Source organism: Vipera berus, assembly GCF_964194415.1.
Source record: "Vipera berus genome assembly, chromosome: 2".
Classification (NCBI taxonomy): Eukaryota; Metazoa; Chordata; class Lepidosauria; order Squamata; family Viperidae; genus Vipera; species Vipera berus.
Genome location: NC_138203.1, coordinates 81,709,661 through 81,736,063, shown reverse-complemented (window position 1 = coordinate 81,736,063; position 26,403 = coordinate 81,709,661). Strand labels below are relative to the sequence as shown.

Sequence of the window (26,403 nt, the reverse complement as noted above, 5' to 3'; positions counted from 1 at the left end):
AAAACATTTTTTTTTCCATTGAGAAAACCAGTGCCAAATAGGATCATTTCCATGTTGAAGGAACCCCTGGGGAAATACTATCTTGGCGGCCTAATTTCCCTGGTACCGATAGTGGTGGCAAGAATATCAATAAACAGTGGGTAGCTGCTTTGCGTCATCACACATTGTCTAAAAAAATAGAACACATTCAAAAGTTCAATTTTTCAAGGCAATATTTTTAATCTTACCACACTGAAGTTGTCAAACGCATTGCTGACCAACATTTATGAAATCTTACCTTGTTTAAACTTCCTTACTCAACTTACCCAACTCCCACTTTCTAATAGGAATTTCTCTTTCTTTTTTTTCTTTTTTTCTTTCTTTTTCTCTTTCTTTCCTTTCCTTTCCTTCTTTCCTCTCTTTCTTTCTCTCATCAATAGAACAAATGGTACATATTCAAATAAGCAGGATTTTTAAGTATCTTTCCTCAGGAAAGATAACAACCTGTCTGTAACAGCAGCTCTTATTCCACAGTAAAAGATTTATTTGCAAGACACCTATCGCCAGCAGATAACAGTTTCTGTTTCTTCATGATCCCTACCAGCCATAAGCTTTTGTCCATACTGCTTTCTTCTTGAACTCTGGAAGGGATCGCAGGGACAACAAAGAAGCTGTTAAAAGAACACACACAATATCACCAATGGAAACAGAAACAAATATTCTACTGTTGCATGCCTGAAATGTTCTGAAAGTCAATGTCACAGGAAAAACTCTTGGATCAAATCAAAGGCCCATCAAGCTCAGCCTTCTTCCCACCACCAGCAAATTATTATGGAAAATCCACAAACAGGAACTGAACAGAAAGACACTTGTTCTTCACATCTAAAGGTAACTTTGTTGTTGTTGTTGTTAGTTGCGAAGTCGTGTCCAACCCATCGCGACCCTATGGACAATGTGTTCTGTACCAGCCTGCTACCGGCCCTGCAGAAAAGGCAGGGACAACCCCTTTACAAACGGCAAGAGGCTGGAATTAAGCCTGCCAAATTTATTAACATAAAACAGAGCAAAACAAGACACCAACCATGAAACAGGAGCTATGAAACAGGAACTAATCAAGCGGTTGCCTTCAGCAAACCAGCCCTCCCACGCATTCCCCTTTTATACAGTTCAGGGCGTGGCTTCTCTCTGCCTCCTTCCGAGGTGCCCCATTGCCTTCCTCTGTTTACTCCTGATTGACTGCCTCCTGCGTCGGGCGTCCTTGAACAGGGCCAGCTGTGGGTCATCTTCATCCACGCTGTCAGGCTCACACAGCTGGGCCTCCGTCGTGACCAGGTGGGAGGGGCCTGGCTGAGGGCTCTCATCAGCAAGATCTTCAACCCCCTCAGCAAGCTCTTCAACACCCCCCTCCTCCTCTGAGTCGTCTGACCCAACTGCCGAACCCACAGGCTGACCCTGAATCACAACACAATGTTCTTCCAGGCCTTCCTGTCCTCTACCATCTTCTGGAGTCCATTTAAGCTCACGCCTACTGCTTCAGTGACTCCATCCAGCCACCTCATTCTCTGTCGTCCCCTTCTTCTATTGCCCTCAATCTTTCCCAGCATTAGGCTCTTCTCCAGTGAGTCCTTCTCATTAGGTGGCCAAAGTATTTGAGTTTTAGCTTCAGGATCTGGCCTTCTAAAGAGCAGTCAGGGTTGATCTCCTCTAGGACTGACCAGTTTGAACGCCTTGCGGTCCAAGGGACTCGCAGGAGTCTTCTCCAGCACCAGAGTTCAAAGGCTAAAGGTAACTACAAGAAGACAATAAAAAGAAAAAGACCTGAAGCGGAAACACCGTACCCTCGACCGACCCACAACTTTATAATGTGATGTGTAAAACAAGTCTGAATAACAATATCTTTTGTAAACATGTTTTGCTTTTAAATTGATATAAATCACCTTTTTTAAACAACAACAACAAAGTGTTATTATTTATCCACGTTGGAAGTCTATTAAGTAACTCAGTTTTTACCATACCTTTCAAAAGACATCTGGAAGACTGAGACAGCATGTCATTAGGATTCTCCATCAGGCTAAACAGCCAGTCAATAAACTGTGAATAAATTTAAAACTCAAAAGTTAGAATTATTTTTTTAATTAAAATAACTCAATCAAGCCTTCTCAACTTGTCCAGGCATGTTGGAATACAATTATTGTCATCTCAACAGTCACTGATTATGTGGGTTGGTGCAGATGGGAAATGTAGTTCAAAGCATTGGGGGGAGGGGGGAAGGTAACAAAACTTTGGATAAACCTGCTTTAATTAAAGTTGACAAGCTGATGCAGAAATTTTCAATATTGCTTAAAACATGTATCTGTATTCAAATATAAAGTTCAAACTGTTTTATATGAAATACATTTTAATGACAATCCAACATACTCGTGATGATAACAAGCAAATGGAGTATTTAACCATTCCTTCAAAAAAGCAAAAAAATAAAACAATTTCTTAGAAATGATAAAACCGAAACACATTGAACAGACATATAATCTATCACACGATCTAATTCAAGTTCTCAATTCTAATTTGCCAATTGTGACTTATATTGCATGCTGATCTATTACAAGTGAGAGCTGCAGGTTACCTTGCATGTAAGGAAAAAAAGCATTGCTGCTATTCTTTTAGGACTTTGAAAAATTAATCGTTGTTTGTAAACTTTCTTAAAATCCTAGTTTGTAATTAATATTAATTTATTCATATTATAAATCTGTTAATGTTAGGCAGCACTTCAGAATGAAAGGCATGCTGCAACAGCATCTTTCCACACCTCCTTAGAGCATCCCCAGAGCTCTGACAGGTGCTCTTGCAATCCTGGGAAGTATGAATAACATTTAAAGACCTGTCAAGTTTTGTATCTACCTCTTTGTGCTTCCGTGTGTTTTATGCCCAGCCCTAATTTCAATCATGCCAAGCTCTTCTCAGAGTGCATTTCCCTGGAATGATTTTGGGAGGATGCTGCAATTATCCACATGCCACTTAGTCCATCCACATGCTGGGTGGACTACAGTTTAAACTGCCAATACTCCAAACATCTGTACATCAATCTGAACAAGTTCATAGCTAGGAAAGAGGTTATAATGTCCTTTAAAATGTACAGGTAGTCCTCGACTTAGGACCACAACTGAGCCCAACATTTCTGTTATTGAGACATTTGCTAAGTGAGTTTTGCCCCATTTCATGACCTTTGTTGGTAAGTGATTCACGCCAGTTGATAAAACTTAGTAACTCGGTTGTTAAGTGAATCTGGCTTCCCCACTGACTTTGCTTGTCAAAAGGTCGCAAAAGGGGATCACATGACCTTGGGACACAGCAACAGTCCTAAGTATGAACCAGTTGCCAAGCATCGGAATTTTGGTCACATAAGCATGGGGATGCTACAAAGGTCGTAAGTGTGAAAAATGGTCGTAAGTCACTTTTTTCAGTGCCGTTGTAACTTTGAACGGTCACTAAGTGAACTGTTGTAAGCTGAGGATTATCTGTATTGGGAAAGATGTAGGTGTGGTGGGAATTCTTTCTTTAATCATTAGTTTCCTCTATAAAACCTTGGTGGAGCAGTGGGCTAATGCCTCCTTAAGTAACACCAGCTGCCTGCAACCAGGCTCAAGGTTGACTCAGCCTTCCATCCTTCCGAGGTAGGTAAAATGAGGACCCAGATTGTTGGGGGCAATTAAGCTGACTTTGTAATAATGCCGCTTGGGGGAGGGGGGTGAAAGCCCTAATAAGCAGGCATATACATAGAATGAAGGCTACTGCTAAGCTTGTAAGCCGCCCTGAGTCTTCGGAGAAGGGCGGGATATAAATGTAATAAAAATAAAATAAATAAAAAATAAAACACATACAACTATGAACAAATGTAAATTGAAGTCAGATCTTAATATTAGAATGCAGACGTGGTGGTCTTCTGGTCGAGAAGTGAATGTATCCACAGATATGACACTATTTTCTCATAATATTTATGGATTTATTTAACTACTGTATCAATCTACTGCTGCAATCTACAGACACCCACTTCTACTGTATGTGAGTCCAGCTGCTGGTAGATCAGAACCTGCAAAGGATTCTTTCACATTTGAGATCAGACTGTTGAGTGAACTAGTGCAAGACACGATAGTGGCGGCCTAGTAAAAAAATAAAACCTTTCCTCTAGATTCTCACAAGTTTATTGCTATTACCTACACAACATTTTAACAGTCCCATTTCAGCTGGTGGAAGTTTCCATTCTCTGTTGTTGCTCTTAGTAATTATTAGGTATATTACGTATCACTATGAATGGCCTGGGTGACCTGCAGCATAAAAATTCCACCTAGATCTGGTGGAATGACAACACTGAGTTCAATCAATCAAAAAAAAGTTCAAGCGCATCATGAGTTCAGGGGTCACGATCCAACTTAAAAGACATACCTTTGGCGTTTGCTCTTTCCAAGGCTCTTTGGTCAACAGAATTAGCAAGCTCCCTGGAAGAAGGGTGAGTATCTCTTTGACAGCCAAAGTATCCACTGGACGCTTGCCTAAAGCACGTGCAAAGACTCCGTCGGTTGTTTCACACTGCCGGGCAGACCAGTCTGCACTAAGGCCAAGGAGCATTGGCATGGCATGATCGGCCCAGGCAACCACACAAGCGGCGAAAATCCACAACAGGAAGCTCACAGCCTGAACAGGAAACAGATGCACATATTGCTAACTGGATCAGTGAACTCTGGAAAGGTCTAGACTAGAGTCACAATAATTTATAAATTATTGAGCTCAAACAATAAAGAAGAAGGAGATTACTGGAAAATTTTAATGGTCTTAAAGCTAGTATAATTTTTTAACATGAGCTATGTCAGGCTGGAAAAAAAGAAAACTTTTTAATTTCTAGAAAGACCAAGTGAGCTTGTAGAAATGACTTAAGTATAATATTTTATAGCATATATTGCTACGCTGTAAATAGGCCTGTTCATCTAATATAAAAAATTCTTCAAAAGGTACAATTAGCGCACATTAACATTGCAATAACTATAGTATAGGGCAGGGGTCTTCAACCTTGGTAACTTTAAGACTTGTGGACTTCAACTCCCAGAATTCCCAGCAAAACCGGCTGAGGAATTCTGGGAGTTGAAGTCCACAAGTCTTAAAAGTTGCCAAGGTTGAGGACCCCTGCTATAGGGAGTTCCAGGTTTGAAATCTGGAGGATTATATTTTATTAGCTCTGACATTTTCTTATAAACGGGATGCACCAGTTTGTATGCTTGTTGTTAAGACAAAGATGGTGGCTACTTGGACTGTGGTATGGCGGTTACAGTCTTGGACTGGCACTGGGAAAAGCCAAGTTCTAGCCCATCTTCAGCCATCTTCAGACCACTATGTGACTTTGGGCCAGTCACTTTCTCTCAGCCCCACCTACTTCACAAGTTACTGTATGTGGGGCAAAACAGAAGCAGTGACTGCTTTGCATCCTGTCTTGAATCCTGAAAGAAATGTGGGATATAGATCTATCTATAAGAAATAAAAATAAGCCAAAAGGGGTATAAACATAACATTTGTTTCCAACTGCTTAAAGCAGTTGTCTTTTCTCAGGATTCATGCTGCAGTTGCTGACAGCACCCAGACGATCCTAGAAAAGGTACAGCTGCTTTAAGGAGTTGCAGGCAAGTACTCAACGAGCAGTCCTATATGCCTTTAAGCATCCTTTGGTCTTTGATTCCAAAGTGCTGTGCAGTCCTAAAAGGTATTCAGTGCACAAAGGCTCTATTTCTGTCTGAAAGGACCACCATATAGTATGATGATAAGAGAATGAATTTGTGGATCAGGATTTTTTCTGCATTCAGCTTCAAGGTTATTTGTTGTAAGACAAGATATTTTCCAAATACTCTGGTTTCTCTTCAGATCGTATAAATCTTTCGCCTTTTATTAAAGATTTCTGTGGAGAGGAGCATTTATGAGTTTTAATGGCTAAGATTTCTGCTTATTTGAAGGATCATTCACAAGAAAGATACATTTCGGTCTGGAGAAGATGGATAGATTATATTCAGAATAAATATGGGACTAAAAAGTTCCATTTAGCTTATGAGTAAATTTTAGATTGTTATAGTTTATTATAGTGGAATTTTTTTTCTTTTTATTATTAGCTCTAATTATATGGTATTATTATTATTTTTAGTATTAGTATTGTTTAATAACTTGGATACTTTTATCTTACTTGTATTTATGTTATAGGGGAGTTAAAGCACATTATGAACTTGGTTATTTATATAGTTGGTTAATGTTAGTTAGATTGATTTTTATATTTGTAACCCTGTACTCAGCTCTGGGAAGTGGGGGAGGGGGAGGGGGGGTTTAAGGGTGGGTTGGGGAGGGGATAATATTGTAATCTTTATAAAACCTTTCAATAATAAGATATTTTCCAAATCTGTTACTCTGTCAGTGGTCTTGGCCCAGCAAATCACACTAATTGTCTGAGTAAAATAAAAGTGGAGTGCAATGGAATAAAAATCCTGATTCAAAGGATCTTAGTATGAATATCCAGATAAGGTATATGAAACACTTTGTTTTCTAATCTAAATGACAAATAACAGGTAGTGCTCAGTTTAAAACTGTTTAACCATGGTTCGAAGTTAAAAGAGCCTCGGAAAAAGTGACTTATGATCCATCATCAAAGTTATCACTGTGGCAACAAGCCCACAGTCGTGTGATCACAATTTGGGTGCTTGGCAACCAACTCACATTTATGACGTCTGTAGCATCTTGCAGTCACGTGATCACAATTTGTGACTTGCCCAGCCAGCTTCAATTGAGGAATCAAAATCAATTGAGGAAGCCAAATTTGATTAAAAACTGCATGATTCACTTAATGACCATGGAAAAATTGTCATAAAATTGGGACCAGCTGCTGCTGCTGACTCCTGTAATGATCGCATCATTTAGTGACTGGTCCCAATTGTGGTCGTAAGTTGAGGACTACCTGTAATGCCAACATTTATTAATATTGAATTCTAGGAGGATTTTCTAGTAATAGGTTTATGCTTCATGCTGAGAAATTGCTGTATGAAACAAACCGCTACTTCCACTACAACTTCAATTGTGACGCAGTAAATGCATTGGACCAAGTAAGTCCTACTATGCTCATGGCGCTTATTAACAATAAAATATGTAAATTAATAAATGCTAATAAATTCTATGTTTTCCTCAGAAAACAAGAATCAATAAGAGTCACACAGCAGAATTTAACCTGGTTCAGATAAAATGCTAACCTATAATGTGTTTGTTTTTTGGCTTAAAGCAGGGGTCTTCAAACTTGGCCCTTTTATGACTTGTGGACTTCCACTCCCAGAATTCCTCAGCCATTCCTCATCCCAGAATTCCTCAGCCATTCCTCATAAAAGGGCCAAGTTTGAAGACCCCTGGCTTCAAATACCCCTGATCTAAATACAGCTCAGGGCTTTATGAGTTTTAGGCTACTGCTCAAGAAATAATGGTTCAAATATTGGTGTATAATTAAGACCACATCGTTTTCCAGAATTTTACTCAATCCACCGCTGATACCAATGGAAAAGAAAATAAATAAGCAAAATCAAAGTCTGGCTTGCAGTTTTCTAACCTATCAGAGTACCTTTTAGAAAGGAGTGGGGAGTCTAAAGTCTTTGGATATATTTTCCTTGATTTTCACTGCCTATGCCTAGTTTATAGAGATTATATTTAATTATACCTTGTATTTGGGGAATATCATTATAATGACAATAATATGAAAATTAAATTCAGCAAAATAATGTGCACAGCAAATTATACCGATGGTTTTATGTATCCTCATAGTAATTGAATTTTAACTGCAGCTATTTCTAAATGTATATCCAAAATATTTTCTTCCTAGACTTCATCACGATTCAGGCATTCCAGATGGTCAATTTCCAAATTTTAAACGTGGGTCCCCAAATACGATTTTGCTATATTTTTTCAGCAAGCTGACATTTTCATTATGGAAGTAATAACATGATCTTCTCCCAAAGCAAGCATTTCTTGATATTCCTCAGAAAGAGTTTAAATCACACATTTCAACTTGTTTTCTTTATCTGAAAATGTAATTTTTTTCAGCAATGTACCTCTTGGGGAGAAACATTTTGCATAGAGGCTGTATTTAAGGAAACTTTTTTAATATATCCCATGAATTCCAAGAGCCATTCCATTCTTTTTAAGACTCCTGTAAAAGCAAAAGAACAGAGATCAGAATCATACACCCATTTTCAAGTGCTGTAATCATAATCATACAGTTGTAACACAGGTAAGAATTCTTCAGCTACATTTCCTGTAGTATGAAATATAGAAAGTGATGTGCATACTGGGATTTAAGGGTCTAAGTAGCTAGAACATTACTTTAAATATTTTCTAATTGTCAGTAGCCAGTTACTTCTTGGATGGGCAGCAACCAGGAAATCCCAGAATAGTTCCAGATTAGACATGAAACTCAAAAAGCATATCAGAAGATGGCAATGGAAATAACTCTCATCTGAGAAATATCCAAGTGCTTCTTCAAAATACAAGACAAAGATCAAAGCTTCTTTTATAAACAATGGCTTCCACCTTGTTACTCTTCTTCCATGAGTCCTATTTTTAGCCAGTATTTTGCCGATGGTGTATTTATGAATGCTGGATTTAACCAGGATGATAGAAGCATAAAGATCCAAGATGTTGTTTGTGATTCCTTTGTGACTTCCTGGATGATCTTATGCTGTGTTCTTGGATTCCATTTGGACACGATAACCACTCTTGGGAAAATTCGCAATTACCCCAAGCCTTCTCTATTTCAACACTGTGTCTCTGATTGTACATCACTAAATCCTAGAGCTTTCTGAATTATTTGTAATTTTTTTCCCAAATGGATAGGTATCAATAACTTTCTAATAAAGGACTTCAAAACGTTTTTTAGAGCGGGATGTGGTGTGCTTTTAGAATTTGTATAGTGATGTCATGGTGAGGTTTGTGAGGTTTATATAGGGCAGGACTGGTCCAAATCTGTTTAATGAAATCTGTTTAATGAAATACTCAAAATACAATTGGTTCTTAGTTATTATTTTAACTGAATTGACTGAATAGGGGTGAGAGAAGGGTTCTTTTTTTCACACCAGCACAGTGCTCCATGGACAAATTTATGAAATAAGTGAAACAAGTACAAATCTTTGTTGTTATTTTCCCCCCCACTCAGATTCTCTTTATGTATTGGTAGGGTCCACACAAAGCTCTGACAAAATTAAGGGGAAAAGATATGTCAACATTCAGGAAATCTGAAAGGGAAGTCGGGCTGTAAATAATATGCACCAGGAATTGATGCTGACCTGGCACAACTTATGTTCCACGAGGCCAAATGCAGTCTACTAGCAGTTCAATAAATCTCCATCTTTCGGTTGTCTGCCTGGAAATGGGGGGAGGGGGGGTAATTGTCCGTGCACAGTTCTACAGAAGGACTTGGGAGAAAATAATTAGTAAACAGGAGTAAAAGGAGGTTTGATACATTACTCTATTAGTAATAGTAGCAAATGGAGATTAGTGGATCGCCCAGATTTTTTTTTTGGCCACGATTTCTTACCAGTGTTTTCATGGCTCAGGATTCGTGCATGGTAAAAGCTGTGCAGCATCATCCACACAATGGTTTCTTTCTGCTGGCACCCAGCCGCAACACTAATCACATCATTCCATCTCAGCAAAGGAAATCTGCCTTGAGAAACTAAATAAACTCTGACAAATGCAACCTTTTCCAAATTGTTCTGCAAAACAAACCATGAAATGGATGAAAAATAGGAAACAGGCTCTATGGGTGCAAACTCTTGCTCATTATTATTTGAAGACAGGCAACATTTCCTTGTGATTTCTCGGGGGGAAAAAGAAAGACATCGCCTAATCAGAAAAGAGTTCTCCATTGAAAATGTTTCTGGCGATGCTCCTGAATTTTACATTAACAAAATGTAATATTTAAGATGTTCTTGAGCATATCCTAATTGAAAAGCAGGACACAGTTTCATCCATATATTTTCCCAACTCCTTATATGAATTAAATTCTTTTTTCTTCCCTTCCATGCACATTTTACATACACACACATGAAAGTCATAGTTAATTTAAACTGTGATTTATTATTCACAAATTATAGTCATGGATTTAAAGAGTTCTCTAATTATGGGCATGAATAAACTAGATTGTGTAAAACGTAACATACAGTGCTGCACAATTATTGTTCTGAATCAATGCTTAATACTAACAAACAAAGGGAAGAATGAAATCAGCCTTGAGGGATACCAAATAAAAAAAAGCTTCCACAAATAGTTTATAAAACCATGATTCATGGGGTCAGAGCATTGCAAGAATAGCTCAGAGAGCGAAAATAATGTTACATGCATGAAGAGGACAGCAACACTTCACTCCATACAAGAGTGATTCTGATAAAGTGCATAAGGAACAGTTGGCATCCTCACACTTCTGGAAATTAATTCAGGGAGATAATCTCCTTTATTAAAAAAGGAAGCTTGTTAACAAAAAGTGGCTTAGCACTCAGAACATAAACTATACAATACTGGGAGTTGCATCCATCTCTCTCTCTCTCTCCCTCTCTCTCTCTCTCTCTCTCTCTCTCTCTCTCTCTCTCTCTCTCTCTCCCCCCCCCCCTTTCATTCTCTCTGTGTGTCTATCTCTTTCTCCTATGTAGAGTCATCAATACTGATTCCAACTCAGATTGGCTGGGGTAGCAGTAACAAAGTCACTATCTCATCAGGGAACAAATAGACTAGTCCCTGGCATGCTACTTACTTTAAGAAAACCATGTACATAGCTTTAATTTTGCAAATCGTATCATCTTTTAAAATTATCTTTTCAAGGTTATCAAGACTGTAGTTCGGTATCTGCTTCCAAACTGGACGTGTTGACTAAGAAGTTGTATTGTCGTGACACTACTAGGAAATACCTCAATTATTCAAATATCATTTTCAAATGGTGTCAAACTTAAAATAAAAACACAGAATGAAATTCTACCTTATTATGTGCAGCTCTCCTTTGGAATGATAATGGTAATGTTATATAGAACAGTAGAGAGAAATAATTGTTCCCCACCTCCATAAAAGATTCATAAGGCTAAAATGCAATTTACCTTTGAAACTTCTGTAATACGTTCAATTTCTGTATCAACCATTTCCGAGAGACATTTTGCTGCAAGTATATGCATCTTTACATCATCTTGCTAAAGAAATAAAAACAAAGGTATTTTTTAGCCTAAGCCAAGCCAGGAAAATCATTTTGTTATGACATATGATCTTAATATTCTTCTGTTTCAAATTCTAAACCTCCGCTTAATGTTATCAGTGACAGCAGCGGGAATAAATAATACCATGTGCCAGAAGCAATAATGCTTTAAAAACAGACCAAAACTATCTTGAGGGAATAAATGAAGGATAATTGTAATAAATACAGTTTCATAAATGCCCACAGTGATATTTCTATTTATTAACTGAGCAGACTAGTTCTTAGTGCACAGAATTACATGAATGGTCCTATTAGGAAAAAACAATCCTAACCACTACCCCATCCATTTATTTCCCAGGTTTGTAAGACTAAATGTTTGCTTGTTTATCTGTCAGAAGCATCAAATTTAAAATAAGGCATGCTAGATGACCAGCATACATTCTTTGGGGAGGCTACCCTGGATAACAGCTGATAGCTGGCAAATCCTTTCAATCCAGAAGCATCCAAAGAGTAGTGAGGTGCTCATTTCCGCTTGTGACTAAAATGTTGAAAAAACCTCCATATACAATACTCCCAGTGGAAAAATCAAAATAGTACTACTCCTAATGCTAATGTTGGAATCTGTGTCTGTTGGAACAGAAACTAACATTCATCATCTTCCTATCATTGAAGTAAGCAACATCTTGGGGGGAAAAAAAGACTCGGCACTGAAATTTCCTGAATGCAGCCCATGCTTCAATAAGCAAGAAAACTAGACAAAAGCAGAGTTAAGAGGTTAGGCAGGACATGAAAGGCAATATAAACAGGGCGGGTGTAAGGAAGAAATATGCCCCACTGCCATGACAGCTGATAGGAAGGTTCAGACTTAAATCACTGAATGGCATGTGCACCTCCATTTTTTAAGATCAAGAGGGATTAAAAAAAAACCAAAACCCTGCTTGTGACCTGGAAATTAATACTCTCTGGTTCAACAACTTTGTGTTATGTTACTGGTAATTAACCAGGCTCTAAATTAAAAAAAAAATCAAAATTGTTTTGGAATCCTTTTATCCTGTAACTAGATACACTCAAATTCTGAAAATGTAGGAGTCTAATGCATAAGAGGACTATATTTGCCTTCTTTATCATTACGTATTATTGTCTACCAAGTTCTCTTTTTCCTCATTTCATGCCACTTAAGCCTTCTTTACATTTTCCTAGATTTCAAGAATGTAAAATTCAGAGTAGAGTATATAATAACTCTTGATAAAATATTATGTCTAACTGTAAATGTTCAAATTTGCAATAAATATAAAAATAAACATGATCTTGATCAAGATAATGTAATCATTTTTAGAATTATTTTAGAGGAACCTAGGTCTCACACACACGAGAAGATGAGGGAGATGGGAGTAGCATGAACAGCCCCATTCCCCATTTTTACCTCGTATGTGTTCAAATCAACATGTGAAATGGGCTTCAGTGTTGTCCATTAAGGCTGGAGTCCCTTACAAGCCCTGCAATCATACTTCTAAATTCATGAGCAAAATTAAACATGACTTTGCTCTATTAAATGCACATAACAGAGTAGGTCATTTCTAAATCTATTTTATATATTTGCCATATTAAGCCTCAATGAAAGTTTTACAAAATAGCATTTCAATCAATCTTATTCACTCAGTACTTCAGTTTCTAACACAAACTCAGTTCAGTGAATATCCTCTGAGTGGAATCACAACTTAATTGAGTTAATAGATACTTTTTGAAGCAATGGAATCAAATGTGATTCTCTATTTCAACAGTAGAGTAATCAGAGAAGAAGACATTCTTCATGTTGATCTAAGTTGTTCTCAAATTAGATGTATGCTCATTTTAAAAAGTCCAAGAGATTATCCTACAGCATACTTGTGTAAGACAACCTCTTAGAAAGCTCTGATGAAAAAATTGTACACAGTAAAACATCTGCATATGTCACACAGCTCCTTCTTTTCATCTAGGCTTTCCAGTCCACCAATCTCTTTTATCTTCCCAAATGAGACCTTTTTTTTTCCAGCAAAGTTTTAATACTTCAAATGTTTACTTTTCCCTACCCAAATCTCATCTGGCAAAAGCTCAAATATCTTTTCAGCAGTCTTGCAAAAACAACTCCAGCTGTGCTGAGTTGGGCTAGGAGATTTCATAGCTTGGTTGAGTCCTTGCAAAATATTCCAGCAAAGGTCCTGGTTTTTTGACTGTTTCTTTGCCTCAAAATGCTGCACCATAAACACTTCAGTGAAGATCTGCTGTTTGTCTTCTGCTACATATTTCATCCACAGAGGTAAGGAAGTAAAAAGGTACCTCTTGGCTTGTATCTGATGAGCAAAGACAGAGCATTAGGGATTCACAAGAATCTAATATGCATTGCAACATTAAATCACAGTTGATTATTTACTTTATTATTTTCAACAAATGTCTTTGAAAAATACCTGTATGTATTTGAAGAATACATAAACCAATACGGTCTCATATTACATTTGTGGATTTTTTTTCTTTTTCATCCAGAGGAAAGGTTATTTTTTAAAAAGAGAACAAATCCATTACACTAAACTATGTCCCCCCACCTTACAACTGAATGGAGAGGAGCCACACAGCAAAAGGAGTTGACTTTCCACTTCCACCCGCCAAGACTGAAATAGAACCATTAGAGAAAGCACACATACACTTAGACTGTAGACCAGAGGCGGTGCCACCCACATGCCTAAAATCATTGCTGCATTCTGAGAGGATTGGGCCTGGGTCACAGCTAGTTCAATACACAACTGCTGTATTTCTTCTCCTAAAAGGAAAAAAAAAATGATGGAGAGAATTGAAGGCATAAGAAGACACAGCAAAAGGATTGGAATAAAACATCAACCTCAGCTTCCTATAGTTACTCTTCCAACTCTGTTGTGTTAGAACTCAATAATAGAGTTGGTCAACTATTAGCATAGAGTAATAGAGTTGGAAGGGACCAACTGCATAATAAAGCTGGTCCCTTCCAACTCTCTATGTTCTGCTATCGCCCATGGAAATTTCCACTGCCTTGGAAAACTTCATAGAATGTTAGTAATGTTTCGGGGACCACTGAAAAAGCAACACACTAGTGGTGATTCTGATTGAAACGTTCATCAGAAACTAAATAAGGAAAGCAATTAACTGACCTTGTATTTGTTCTTTATGGGGGGGAGGGGGAGGTTGCCTGGTTCTGAGCAAAGTGAAAACCAAGTGAAATCGACTTTTTTCTCATTTGCTTATTTCATAGCCATGAAATATTTATTTCATTTGCTTACACTTAACATTTACTTTTGCTATATCCCAACAGATACCCAATTCAATAGACTACTGTAATTACATCTTGATTTGATATTGAGTTACATAAATTATTGTAAAAGTATAATAAAGCTAAAATCCCATTGCAGGAGCATGATCATGATAGATAGAAAAAAATTGCATTAGTCGACCAAGGCCAAGTAGGACTTTAAACAAATTTAAATATGTTAGAATGGAAGAACTTGACTTGACTTTAGATTTAAACAAACAGTACAGCGAAAATGGCATTGGCACGAACTGAAAATAAATGCTGAAGAAATAACAGAATTCATAACCAGTTCTCCGCTTTGTATCCAAGTCCTATCGTATAGGAGAGGATTCTGCACTTTTGCTCTAATCCTATTTCTTGAAATCGATGAGACAAATTTAAATTTCCAAATGCCACCACAAACAAATGATATTCTGGAGCCCATTAAGATACAAGGAAATTCAATAACTTGAATGTAATAAAACTTTCTCCTTCCAAGATCTTTCTGTGAAGAATGCTTAATAATGGATAAATAGGAATAAATAAATAAAAAATGTTGCTTCAGGGATAGGCAACCTCGGCTCTTTTATGATTCATGGACTTCAACTCCCAGAATTCCTGAGTCAGCATAGCTGACTCAGAAATTCTGGGAGTTGAAGTCCATGAGTCATAAAAGAGCCGAGGTTGCCTACCCCTGCTCTATATTAAAGGAAGAGATTTGATGAAATTATTTATCTACTCAAAGGAATACAGACAGGATTCAGTCTTTTTTTTTAAAGGCATACCAAAATCTAGTCGCAGCAGAGGGGCAAGAATTGATGCCCAGTTCAAAGGGGGATACTGATAGCTTCCTCCAATCAATGCAATGGGTGCCATGGCTGCCTTTAAGACGCTTGGATGAACTTGTTCAGGCCCTAAAACAAAGCCTCTAATTATTACTTGAACAACTACAGTAGATACCTTGATTAACTGACATGACTTATAATGATAAAAACAAAGAACCACTGGATTACTTTTTGTGAGTTTTAACTGTATTTTACTGAGTTTTCAAAATACAACCATTTGTTTCTCCGTAGTAATATCTGGTATGAAAGCCCTTCAATCAAGTAAGGTCCAGATCTATTCCCCCCCCCTTCTCTCCAGGTATGCAAAATAAGTATATAAACACTATCCAGATGCCCCTCCATTTTTCTCCAAAGAATCCCAATTTGCCATGAAAGAAGTTGAAACTAAATACAAGCAAATGACATTCACGATTCTTTATTCCACGGTCCAGGGGTCCCGAACGCCCAGTCCACGGTCTGAGGCTGGGCCACCGCTCTTTTGGAACCAGCTCACGGAAGTGGTGGGGAACGTGCGCGTGTGCACAAGCGGCTGCATTTGTGAGAGTGGCACGTGCGCAAAACTATCCCCTCTCCCCACCCTGCTGTTGTCAAGCCGGAAGGGTTGGAAACCGCTGCCATAGTCCATAACGCAGACCCTTTGCTTTCTATTATGAACATTTTCTTGTCAATGGCAAAAATTGGGATTCTTTGGGAAAAAGTGGAGGAACGCTCTTGGGTGCGTCCATATTACAGACATTAAGAAAGTGTAGAATTATAAGTTCACACCAGCAATATAAGTCTTCTCCGGTTGTAAAAGAGAATGCTGATAGTTTCTATAGTTTAAAAAAAACACACGTTTGGACCATCCTTTCAATTGTCATGTCACGTTTGTGGTAGAGAAGAGAAATAATTATTTCTTCTCATCACTGGAAGATGTTTTCCCCATATAAGATTTTTTTGTTTACCTTTCTTTCCACCTTCTATAATAAAATCAATGGCTGCTCTAAGGAAACTTTTCTCAGGGAGGTAGCTAAAGTCGGAAGGAACTGTAAAGGCAAAGAAAATCGGGTCAGCCATTTTCACATTCACACTTGACAATTTTACAGCAGAATATAGGCAGGTGCTTGACGGCAGAGTTCGAAACTAAGGTCCACGCATAATAGTTGTGTAGTATTGTGGAAATAGTGGACAGGGCCAAGTCAAAAACTAACTTTCAAAAGTTGATGGAATCAGCAGGGGTGGCTAAACTGACTGTTTTGACAAAAGAAAAGAATGTAAGCACTTTTGTTTTTCTACTTGGAAACCCCTTCTTGACGTGGGAAAAAATGCTACTACGATTTTGGGTTTTACTGATTAGATTTGATAGAAATGGCTAGTTTACTATGGAAATGTGAAAAGTTGAGATTCGATGTTAATGCCTCTTTCTATTGTAACAGAGGGAGTTCGGAAGTCAACACCTTTTTTTTTCTTCCCCCCTTTTCCACACTTCTCTTTTCCCCCTTCTCCTACCGTTGTTCCTTACTATCTGCTTTTGTATTTTCGCATTTTCTGTTACAAGTGAATAAAATCTTTTAAAGAGAAAACAAAACTTTCATTTCATTTACATTTAATTAAATGAAAGCTAAGATGATGAACTCTTGATGACAGGGCAACTTAGAGCAGGAGAAACCAGGCTGTGGGAAATTCAGTGAGAGCTAGCAAATCAGGAACAATTTTTTTTCTACCAGTCATCAACAGGTGCTCTCTCTCTTTCTCTTTCTCTCTCTCTCTCTCTCTCTCTCTCTCTCTCTCTCTCTCTCTCTCTCTCTCTCTCTCTCTCTCTCTCTCTCTCTCTCTCTCTCTCTCTCTCTCTCTCTCTCTCTCTCTCTCTCTCTCTCTCTCTCAACTGAAAAAAGGACACTCTATAACAGGGGTAGGCAACCTTGGCTCTTTTATGACTCGTGGACTTCAGCTCCCAGAATTCCTGAGCCAGCTATGCTGGCTCAGGAATTCTGGGAGTTGAAGTCCACGAGTCATAAAAGAGCCATGGTTGCCTACCTCTGCTCTATACAAATTGACTTCATAGCCTCAAAAATAAGACCCAGACTCTGAGGGCGGGGGAAAGCTCTATTTGAAATATCGAAACTTTTTATTGTCATCTCATTTTCTGAATCTACAATCTCATATGAGAAGCTTCAGCTTACCAGATGTTCGACTACGGGTTGCAGACATATTGGAAAGGTACAAATGTCCTAACATCCATGCTGCGTTTACCTGAAGGCCTATCACCCCAGAAAAGCTGATTATCTGCAAGGAGAAGCATCACAAATGAACCCAAATTGTAATTCATTTTATGTAGGTTTTATTTAGACAGGGACACATATAATTTCTTTTAAAATTTGTTTTTAACTTTTGTATTTCGGTTTTTTAATCACCCTGTAAACCGCCCTGAGTCCTTCGGGAAAGGGCGGTATATAAATGTAATAAAATAAATAAATAAATTAATTAATTAATTAAATAAATGCCACTAGTTCCCCATAATATATGGGCACGTTCCACATTTAGGTGAGTAGACCATGCCATTCTGTAGATAACACAATAAAATGTGCTTTATTCTTTGAGGAAAAATATAGGCAAATGTTGAAGGAAGGAATGCCCCACCTTGACCATTCACTTGTCTGTGAATATTTTCCCTGTAACATAGCTCAGTTCTATGCTAAGTAAGAAAACTGTAATCCAAAACAGGAACACTACTACGACAAAAAGTCACCTATATGAAACCATTTGGGGATTGTTGCCTAATTATGCCCATACTTGGAAGTCGTTCTGTTCAAATGGAAATATACTTAGTAGGTGTAAAATACAAAAAAAAAAGTTTATAAGAAATGAAACTAAACTAATTTTAGAACTAAGATTCCAAAATTGGAAAGGGAATTTTAACCAGTAGGACCACATGTGTGTCTAACGTGTCTTTTTTCCTAATGATTAGTTTTCCTTAATGAGATAGTTCACTACAGGCTGGAATGAAGACTACTGATAAAGCTGAAGATGGAACTACAGTTATGTCGGATCTAATGGATAGCAGCTTCGATGACTATTTCCTAACCTTATTAAAAGACTGATATGATTACCAACCCTTTTCGAGCTAGCTCTTTCAGAAAAGAAAATGGGCCCAGGAAAGAAGCAAGGTCATCTCAGAAACAAAATATTATGCATTTGAATCATATTAATTACATTGTTAACTAGATTATTCCCTTATATTTAATCATTTTACCACGTCACAAAAAAAAATGTGACGGCAACTTTTGGAATAGAGCACCTGAGGACTTGGAAGAAGTGCCTGGATAATCCCAACCTTTACCCTGAACAAATTGCACAGCAATGTCAATAGGGTAACCCATACCTGAGTCAGGGTTCGGATGACTTCATTAAGTTTGCTTTGAAATTGAGAAGATTGGATAGCTTCCGATTTCAGCTATTTAAAGAAAAAGAAAGAGAAATGGGAGAACACTGATGGGTGAAAAAGCAATTGCACAGAAAGTCAGAGCATCTGCATGGTGAGGGACTTTCATGCACGCACACACACACATACACATGGATACGTGCACACAAATGTTCTATTTTAACGTTTATTTAATATGAGAACAATTTTATTTTCTAACACCAAATGCATGCTGCCAACAATTTTGGGCATGGTCTAGTAGTAGTTAAGGCAGAAGGCTAGAAAACAGAAGACATTGAGTTTTTTATTTTTTTTAATTTATTTTAATCCCATTTATATCCCGCCCTTCTCCGAAGACTCAGGGCGGCTTACAATCTAAGCACAAATCAAATGTGCTTAGCAATAGCCTTCATTCTATGTATATGCCTGCTTATTAGTTTAAGTCTCCCCCTTAGCCATGAAAGCCAGCTTGTGACTTTGACCTAGTCACTGTCTCTCTGCGCAACCTACCTCACAAGGTGGTTGTTGTGGGGAAAATAGGAGGAGGAAGATGTGTTGGGTGAGTTTGCTGCCTTGAGTTATTTGCAAAAATAATAAGGGCAGGATACAAGTAAATAAATAAACCACGGGATATCACACTCTATAGGTTATTAGTTAAGGAAACGTAAGCGAATACGAGTAAGCCACTTATTAAAATGGTGCTCTCTCTTTTCCTCAGCTATTTCTTCGCTGTATTTATTACATTCAGAAACACATCATACTCCTTCTTGCCATTTTTTCCCCAATAGCAGCCCTTTCAGACTAGCTCAAAGTCCCCCAGTGAGCTTCCGTGATTGAAAGGAGGTTTCAATTTGGGTTTTTCCAGGGTTAATTCTGTATTTAACCGCTACAGTATAGTATCTCTTGTGCAAAATCTATACCTTTGTTGACTCTGTGTTCACACGTTATTGGAAAACACCAATCACTTGAAACTTATTTATGTTATTTTTATCAGTGAATGCACACGCACGCACGCACACACTTTATACAACATTTCGTCACCCTAAAGCACGGATGTCAAACTCAATTGCGTCACATGACGTATTGTGACTTATCACGATGTGTTTTTTTTGCCTTTGCAGAGCTGGGGTGGGTGTGGCCTGCAGGTGATGCATCCCGGCCCGCGTGATGCCAGTTTGACACACCCCTGCACTAAAGTATAACTGAGAAAAATATTCTGTCATAATAAGCCAAATACTTACCATGTTGCATCATCCAGAAGAAAGCAAAACTAATCTTCTATACACTCTAAAGCAGGGGCAGGCAACCTCGGCTCTTTTATGACTCATGGACTTCAACTCCCAGAATTCCTGAGCCAGCTATAGCTGGCTCAGGAATTCTGGGAGTTGAAGTCCATGAGTCATAAAAGAGATGAGGTTGCCTAGCCCTGCTCTAAAGAAAAATGTTGTGTAATCATAAACTAAATACTTAGTAGGTTGCAGCACACAGAAGAAAACAGAACTGAGCTTCTATCTATACAGTCGAAATAAAACACCTGCCTCCCCTTCGTGCATGGAGGGATAACACAAACCTCGCTGTCTGGTGAGGCAAACTCTGTTCTGCATTATGGACGGAAACCTAGGGAAACCACTGCTGGTTTTCAGAGGGCAGCACGACCGAGGAGAGGCGCCAGGCTGGCAACCCACTCAAATTCTCACCTAGCTGGCCCAAAGAATTCTGGAACTTGGATAGCCAAGACATCCAGAGGGAAACAGGTTGAGAAGCCCGTATTTGGAATTTGCTTTTGGACAACACACACACACCTTCTCTCTATGTGTAATGCAGTCACACTGGTCATTTTTTATTTTTATTTTTTTGGTTACACAAGAACATAGGCAAGTTGTTTTAGCACTTTTCTATAAAAATCACTTTTTTTTTAAACGTAGAAGGGTTTTGCTCCAAAAGTGAGAATAGAGATAATAGTGGCTATGATTATGAAGAAGCACCATAGAAAGAAGGGCGGGCAGCAATCTCTGCAGGCATGAATGCATCTCAAGACCCCTTGCTCCTTCTGTACTCGCATTCTGCCCTAGCCTTAGATCCTTTCGGGGCGGCAAGGAAGCAAAGTGGTATGACAAATTGTAGTCAGCAGAGGGCTGAGGAAGCATTGCCAGTGTTACAGTAGGGAAAAGGTAGAAGTGTGACTGACCTACATAAAGATCATACTTGGATGCTTACATACTGCAATTCTGTGTGCCCCCATCCGGCAAAATCCGAACCGCTCTGGGGCAGCTCTCAAGGAACTAACGTGGCCTAAATTTCATGTGACATTACAGTTATGAGTATATTTTTGTGACTTTACGGGCTTGTTCAATTCACCTGAGGGATATAATGTAAGGCGTGAAGAATCAAGACCGTACGGCAAATTCCAATTCAAAAGATTTATTGCTCAAGCCTAAACACAAGAATCTAGTCCGCTAAATGGTCAGTACTAAACTGGTGCTAGGTAAAAGTCAGCAGAACTCAAGAAGGGCTGGGCTTGGAGCATCTGTGGACATGTAACGATTCTAGGCCGGATCCTTTCTTGACTCCGACCCCAGGCTCTGCCTCTTCTGCTACATCTCCTCTGTAAAGTTGCCTCCCTATTCTTCTATTTGAAAACTATCTAAGTTCAAGGCAGAAATAATCTGGCACGTCCTCATTTTACCTGTATCACGGCACTTTCAGAACCCACTAGAGAGACCAACCCATTGACCGCTGCCAGTCTTTGCATCGTAGGAGCTCCCTAGAATCAAAGCAAAACCAAGGTTGGTTAAGAGAAAAAGTGAATGTTCTTGAACGGCTTCCTGCAAGAAAAGATCGCCCTCCCCCAAATCCTTTCGCTCCCTGATCCCATGACGAGACCTCCTGACACCAAGTATGCTGCCATCAGCACTGTGAAATGGGGAAGCTCTTCACTCATCCTCTCAGGATCCAATTCATAACCTGTTCAGCCTTTTTAATCATTCCAAAAATGAAACGCAGCAACAGGACTCTGCGGTCAAAAAGAGATGAACAGCACAAAAGGGAAGAGGAAAAATGACTCCTTAGAAGCTTTCACCTTCAACCACTGTAACCCTCAAAATCTTTGCGGTTGCTTAAAAAAACTATACTCTGTAAAAGGAACTGGGGTAGGGAGAACAGATGGAGAGGGAAGTGCTTAAGCAGCTTCACTCAACTTCTACCATGCCGCTGGTTTTCAATTAGAAGCAAGGTAGCAACCAGGAAACGCATCTGTTTGGCCCTGAGTCAAACTTAGTGCAGCCTGCTTCTCAACGATCTGGAAAACCCAGAAGCTCATTCAGCAACACTGCATGAATCCTGGAACTTCAGAGATACTTTATGGATGGGAGACATAGAAACAAAAGAATGGATAGAATCAGCCCGTTCTAAGCCTCAAAATTTCCCATTAAACACAGCTAGCAAGAAACAGGCTCTTTTATTCCATAGTGGTTTAAAAGAAAAAAGGGAAAAAAATCAGCAGACTGGCACACTGCATTCCTAGGAATTCTTAAAGCTGTTGGTCAACTCAAGTGCTTTACCTCGGCAAGTACAGTTTTCATCCAGACCGGAAATAGCTTGTTGCTGAGAACCTCTGCTTTGCCATGTCCACATACACACAATCCATGAACGAGGCTCCCCAAGGCTAAGGCAAATCCTGGTGTCTGCCGCAGAACAAGACATAAAGCAGGCAGCATGTTAGGAAGTCAGTTTGTTTTGCATTGTTTCAAAAGTGAGAGAAAAAGAGTGAGCAAAGGGGCGGGGCAGAGAAATCCTTAATTTTTAAGAAGTATACCGTAGTGCTGTTGTGAGTTCTTTGAAACAAACAAAATCAAAACGCACTCAAGCACGGAAAATGAACTTGCCCTGTATAGTGTTGCACGCAGAGCAGCTCTTCATTCAAACCAGATAAAATGCTGCTTAAGATCAAGTGTAATTAAAAGTGGGGGGAAAAAAATCTTAGCGTTAACAAACAAAAATATACCAGATTAAAAGACTGCAAAGCCAATAAAGGGTTCCGTTGTATGGTAAACATCTTCCCCTTCCACTTTGAAGTGACCCTTTTTGGCTTACTAGTGTTCTTTATCTAATTGCATTAAAAATCAGCAGGGTAGATTGTGAGCAGGGAAACAGTTGGCACAATGACATCAAAGTGCTGAATAAGATGACCATGTTTTATGGAGCAGCCTTTTTCAATTGGTACCCTCCACATGCGTTGGGATTACACTCTTAAAATTTTCAATTATTTGGACATTGTAAGAGGAAGTTAGTCGACAGTGGCAAAAAATAAATAAAAATCAGGAGTTTGATATTTTCTGAATAAGAATTTTTATTAAAACTTATTATTATACTTTTCGGAACTGCAGCTTGCTTCATCTGTTGCAGATGAAGGATTTAAATTAGGCAGAGGCAGGAGGAAGAGGGAAGGAAAAATGATCATACAGATGCAGTTTACTTGTAAAATAAATTACAATAGCTTATCAATTAACAATTGGAATGTGCTAATATATGTCAGTTTTGTGTCCATTAAGTCTTTTGCACCAATACTTTCTCCCATTTGTCCTAGGTAGAATTTAGAGGGGAGAGGCTGAGGCGCCACACTAGAAACCAAGAGACCAGGAGTACAAACCATAGGTACAAACCCAGTTACTCTCTCACAAGTTCAGAATTACGCAACAGCAAACCACTTCCAAAAATTCTTGCAAATAAAACTGCAGGGACCTGTCCAGGCAGTCACCAGAAGTCCAAAACTGATTTATTTTTTATTTTTTATTTATTTTATTTCCATTTATATCCTGCCCTTCTCCGAAGACTCAGGGCGGCTTACAAGCTTAGCAGTAGCCTTCATTCTATGTATATGCCTGCTTATTAGGGCTTTCACACACACACCCAAGCGGCATTATTACAAAGTCAGCTTATTGCCCCCAACAATCTGGGTCCTCATTTTACCTACCTCGGAAGGATGGAAGGCTGAGTCAACCTTGAGCCTGGTGGGACGCGAACCTGCACTAATTGCAGGCAGTTGGTGTTACTTAAGGAGGCATTAGCCCACTGCTCTAATGATCTAATGATGTGGCACACATAAAAATTCAGGTAGGTATTGTGGGCAGATGATAGCATATATCACAATGGAAGCAAAGTATATGAACATGCTTCTTTCTAATCTTATGTATGTTCTTGTTAGGTCTTGATAAGTGACAAATTTGACATCAGGATTCAAAACAAGGATAAAGTAATATCACAGCATTTCAATCTCCCAACAAATTTCATGACAAACCTCAGGGTGGCTGGTTTTGGAAAAGCGGGAGTTGCAAAGTTTTCAGGCCATCTCAGAACGCCTTAACAAACAATACAGATTATTTACTCATTACAATTGTTAGTAGACAAGGTACTTGAAATCTGTCTCACCTGTAACCTGCATCTGCATATTCTAACTATCTTTCTTTCTCTTTTCCAATTTTAAATCCTATCTCACTCAGTCTGAGAACTGAAGAAGCTTCTTGGATAGAAGTGAAATGTTTTCAAGGAAAAAAAACCAAGAAAGTCCAATTGCCTTTTGGAAAAGCATCTTTGGGACAACCATGACCTGGATGATTAAAAATCTCCACAGACATACAGGACTAAGGTTTTCGGATGCCTCCATTTCAAGAAGCAGTTTGATTAGCTTTTCAGGTCATCCATGCGATTGTTGAAAATACTAGGGTGACATAAAATAGTACAGAAATATTTTGAAAGCATAAGATTGATCTAAAAGCTTTATATGACCTGTTGATTCATTTCTGTTAATTTCTGCAGCTTTTCCATAACCTCTTCAGCTACTGTTGCCTCAACAATCCTACTGCTGAATGCAGAAATACAGACACAGGCAATTGTGTAGGCAAGAATCTAGAAAATAGAAAAAGTTAAGAAATAATTAGAATGAATTCATTTTTTGAAAGTATGTTTTATGTACACACAGTCTGGGAAATATAAACATGCTGGAGAAACAGCAGATGAAAAGCAAGCACTGGAAAAGTAAACACCGTCCTCTTACTTCCTGTAATGTTCGGCTTTGGTCTTCTGCATCATCCAAGTATTTGCAAAGTTTACGCAGAGAAGTGGAGATGTGACCTTCAGAATCTGTCAAGTTGCTGTGACTCATCAGTGACAGAACGAGTCCTACCCCCAAGATACATCCAGTGCTAAATATAGGAAATTAGGAGGAGGGGGGGGGGGAAAGTGTTGAGACAGTCAGAATTCTAATTTAAACAGATATAGAGAATGCTTATTTTTTCATATTCCAGGACATTCTGGATTCCTATTAGTGTCATTTGTAAGAAATCATGATGATGTCAAAATGATTACACCTGTGATGACATGATCACATGACTGGTATAATTACACACTTGTGTCATGCATACAAGTCATTGCATTTACAACATGACATGATTATTAATTTGTTTCTTGTTCACAAATGTCATACAAATATTAATGTGTATATGTTATATGGGGGATCAATGTCACAATTCCATTTTATATTCCATTTTACACATTAAAGTTACACCCAGCCACAGAACTTTATTTTTAAGTGAATGTTGAAACAAGCATATGCAATCATCTTTCAGTTCACAGGATAGTTAACTGAAGAAACTGATATATCTGAAATAAAATTCATTACAACAGATCTGTCACTCCAAGTTGTGCCTGACATACATACATACATATATACATAATTTATTAAACTGGTATGTCACTCAATAGTGCTTCAAGCGTAATTGGTTTCACTAAAAGGTTCTGCAACTGAGGCAATGTGAAGAGATATGTAGGATAGCCTTTTCAGACAGGTTATACTCATCAAATAAAGAGATACCTCGCTCCTACTCCACAGTGTGGAAGTCCCTGCTATTCAGTTCTTCTACTGGAGACAGTGAGAAACATCTGTAAATATATGATACTAGGCACATCATGCAGCACATGCTGTGACTCATGATGAATATCCCCAATGCAAGAACTATGTAAATTTGCAGATTATTCTCACTGGCTAGTGGGTTTTTTTTGTTTTAAATATTCAATTTTATTTTCCCATTTCTTACACAAACAAGTCAACAAATATATCGCCATACGTAAATACGTACACGTAAGTTTGGGTGCTGCTCGTCCATTTCCCCTTTCACTGTATCCACCCTCCTTCTCTCTCTTCCCTCTTCTCTACTTTCTTTCTCCTTTTCTCCTTTCTTCCCTACTTCCCTCTTCTTCCTCTCCTCTCCTCTTTCCCTCACCACTCCCCTCCCATTTCTCCCCACTTCTCCTCCTCTTTCCCTCCAACCTTCCTACTTCCTTCCCCCTCCTCTACTCTCTCTTCACTGGCTAGTGTTAAGTGCCACATTAAAAAAAAACAATTATATCAGTGATGGCCCTGGTATAATCATACCTTCATAGAACTGAAACATATTGATTCAGTTCATGAAATGGATATTTAAGAAAAAATTAATGCTGGTATAACCATTCCTCATTGTTGTGGCTTTAACCATTCAGTTGTGCCCGACTCTTGACGACTTTCTAGGCAAGTGCTTTCTATGCTACCCCATCAAGCACAACTTCTTTCAGTGGTTGGATATCCATTTTTGTAACACATTTGATGTTATCAATC

General features: G+C 38.5%; 1 protein-coding gene across 1 annotated transcript in view; it reads right to left on the bottom strand.

Moving 5' to 3' along the window:
* Positions 1-418: 418 nt before the first annotated feature.
* The window catches only part of FOCAD (focadhesin), a 156,922-nt gene continuing 130,937 nt past the window's right edge, over positions 419-26,403 (bottom strand). Inside the window, exons 29-44 of the mRNA XM_081317526.1 lie at positions 24,808-24,955; positions 24,540-24,659; positions 22,316-22,438; positions 21,442-21,519; positions 18,717-18,788; positions 17,518-17,620; positions 16,300-16,380; positions 15,296-15,424; positions 13,894-14,009; positions 13,285-13,545; positions 11,124-11,213; positions 9,575-9,752; positions 8,094-8,191; positions 4,420-4,668; positions 1,995-2,070; positions 419-650 (exon numbers count right to left, since the gene is read on the bottom strand). Coding sequence (XP_081173652.1) covers positions 577-650; positions 1,995-2,070; positions 4,420-4,668; positions 8,094-8,191; positions 9,575-9,752; positions 11,124-11,213; positions 13,285-13,545; positions 13,894-14,009; positions 15,296-15,424; positions 16,300-16,380; positions 17,518-17,620; positions 18,717-18,788; positions 21,442-21,519; positions 22,316-22,438; positions 24,540-24,659; positions 24,808-24,955 — 1,996 coding nt within the window. The 3' untranslated portion in view covers positions 419-576. The remainder of the gene's footprint in view (positions 651-1,994; positions 2,071-4,419; positions 4,669-8,093; positions 8,192-9,574; positions 9,753-11,123; positions 11,214-13,284; positions 13,546-13,893; positions 14,010-15,295; positions 15,425-16,299; positions 16,381-17,517; positions 17,621-18,716; positions 18,789-21,441; positions 21,520-22,315; positions 22,439-24,539; positions 24,660-24,807; positions 24,956-26,403) is intronic.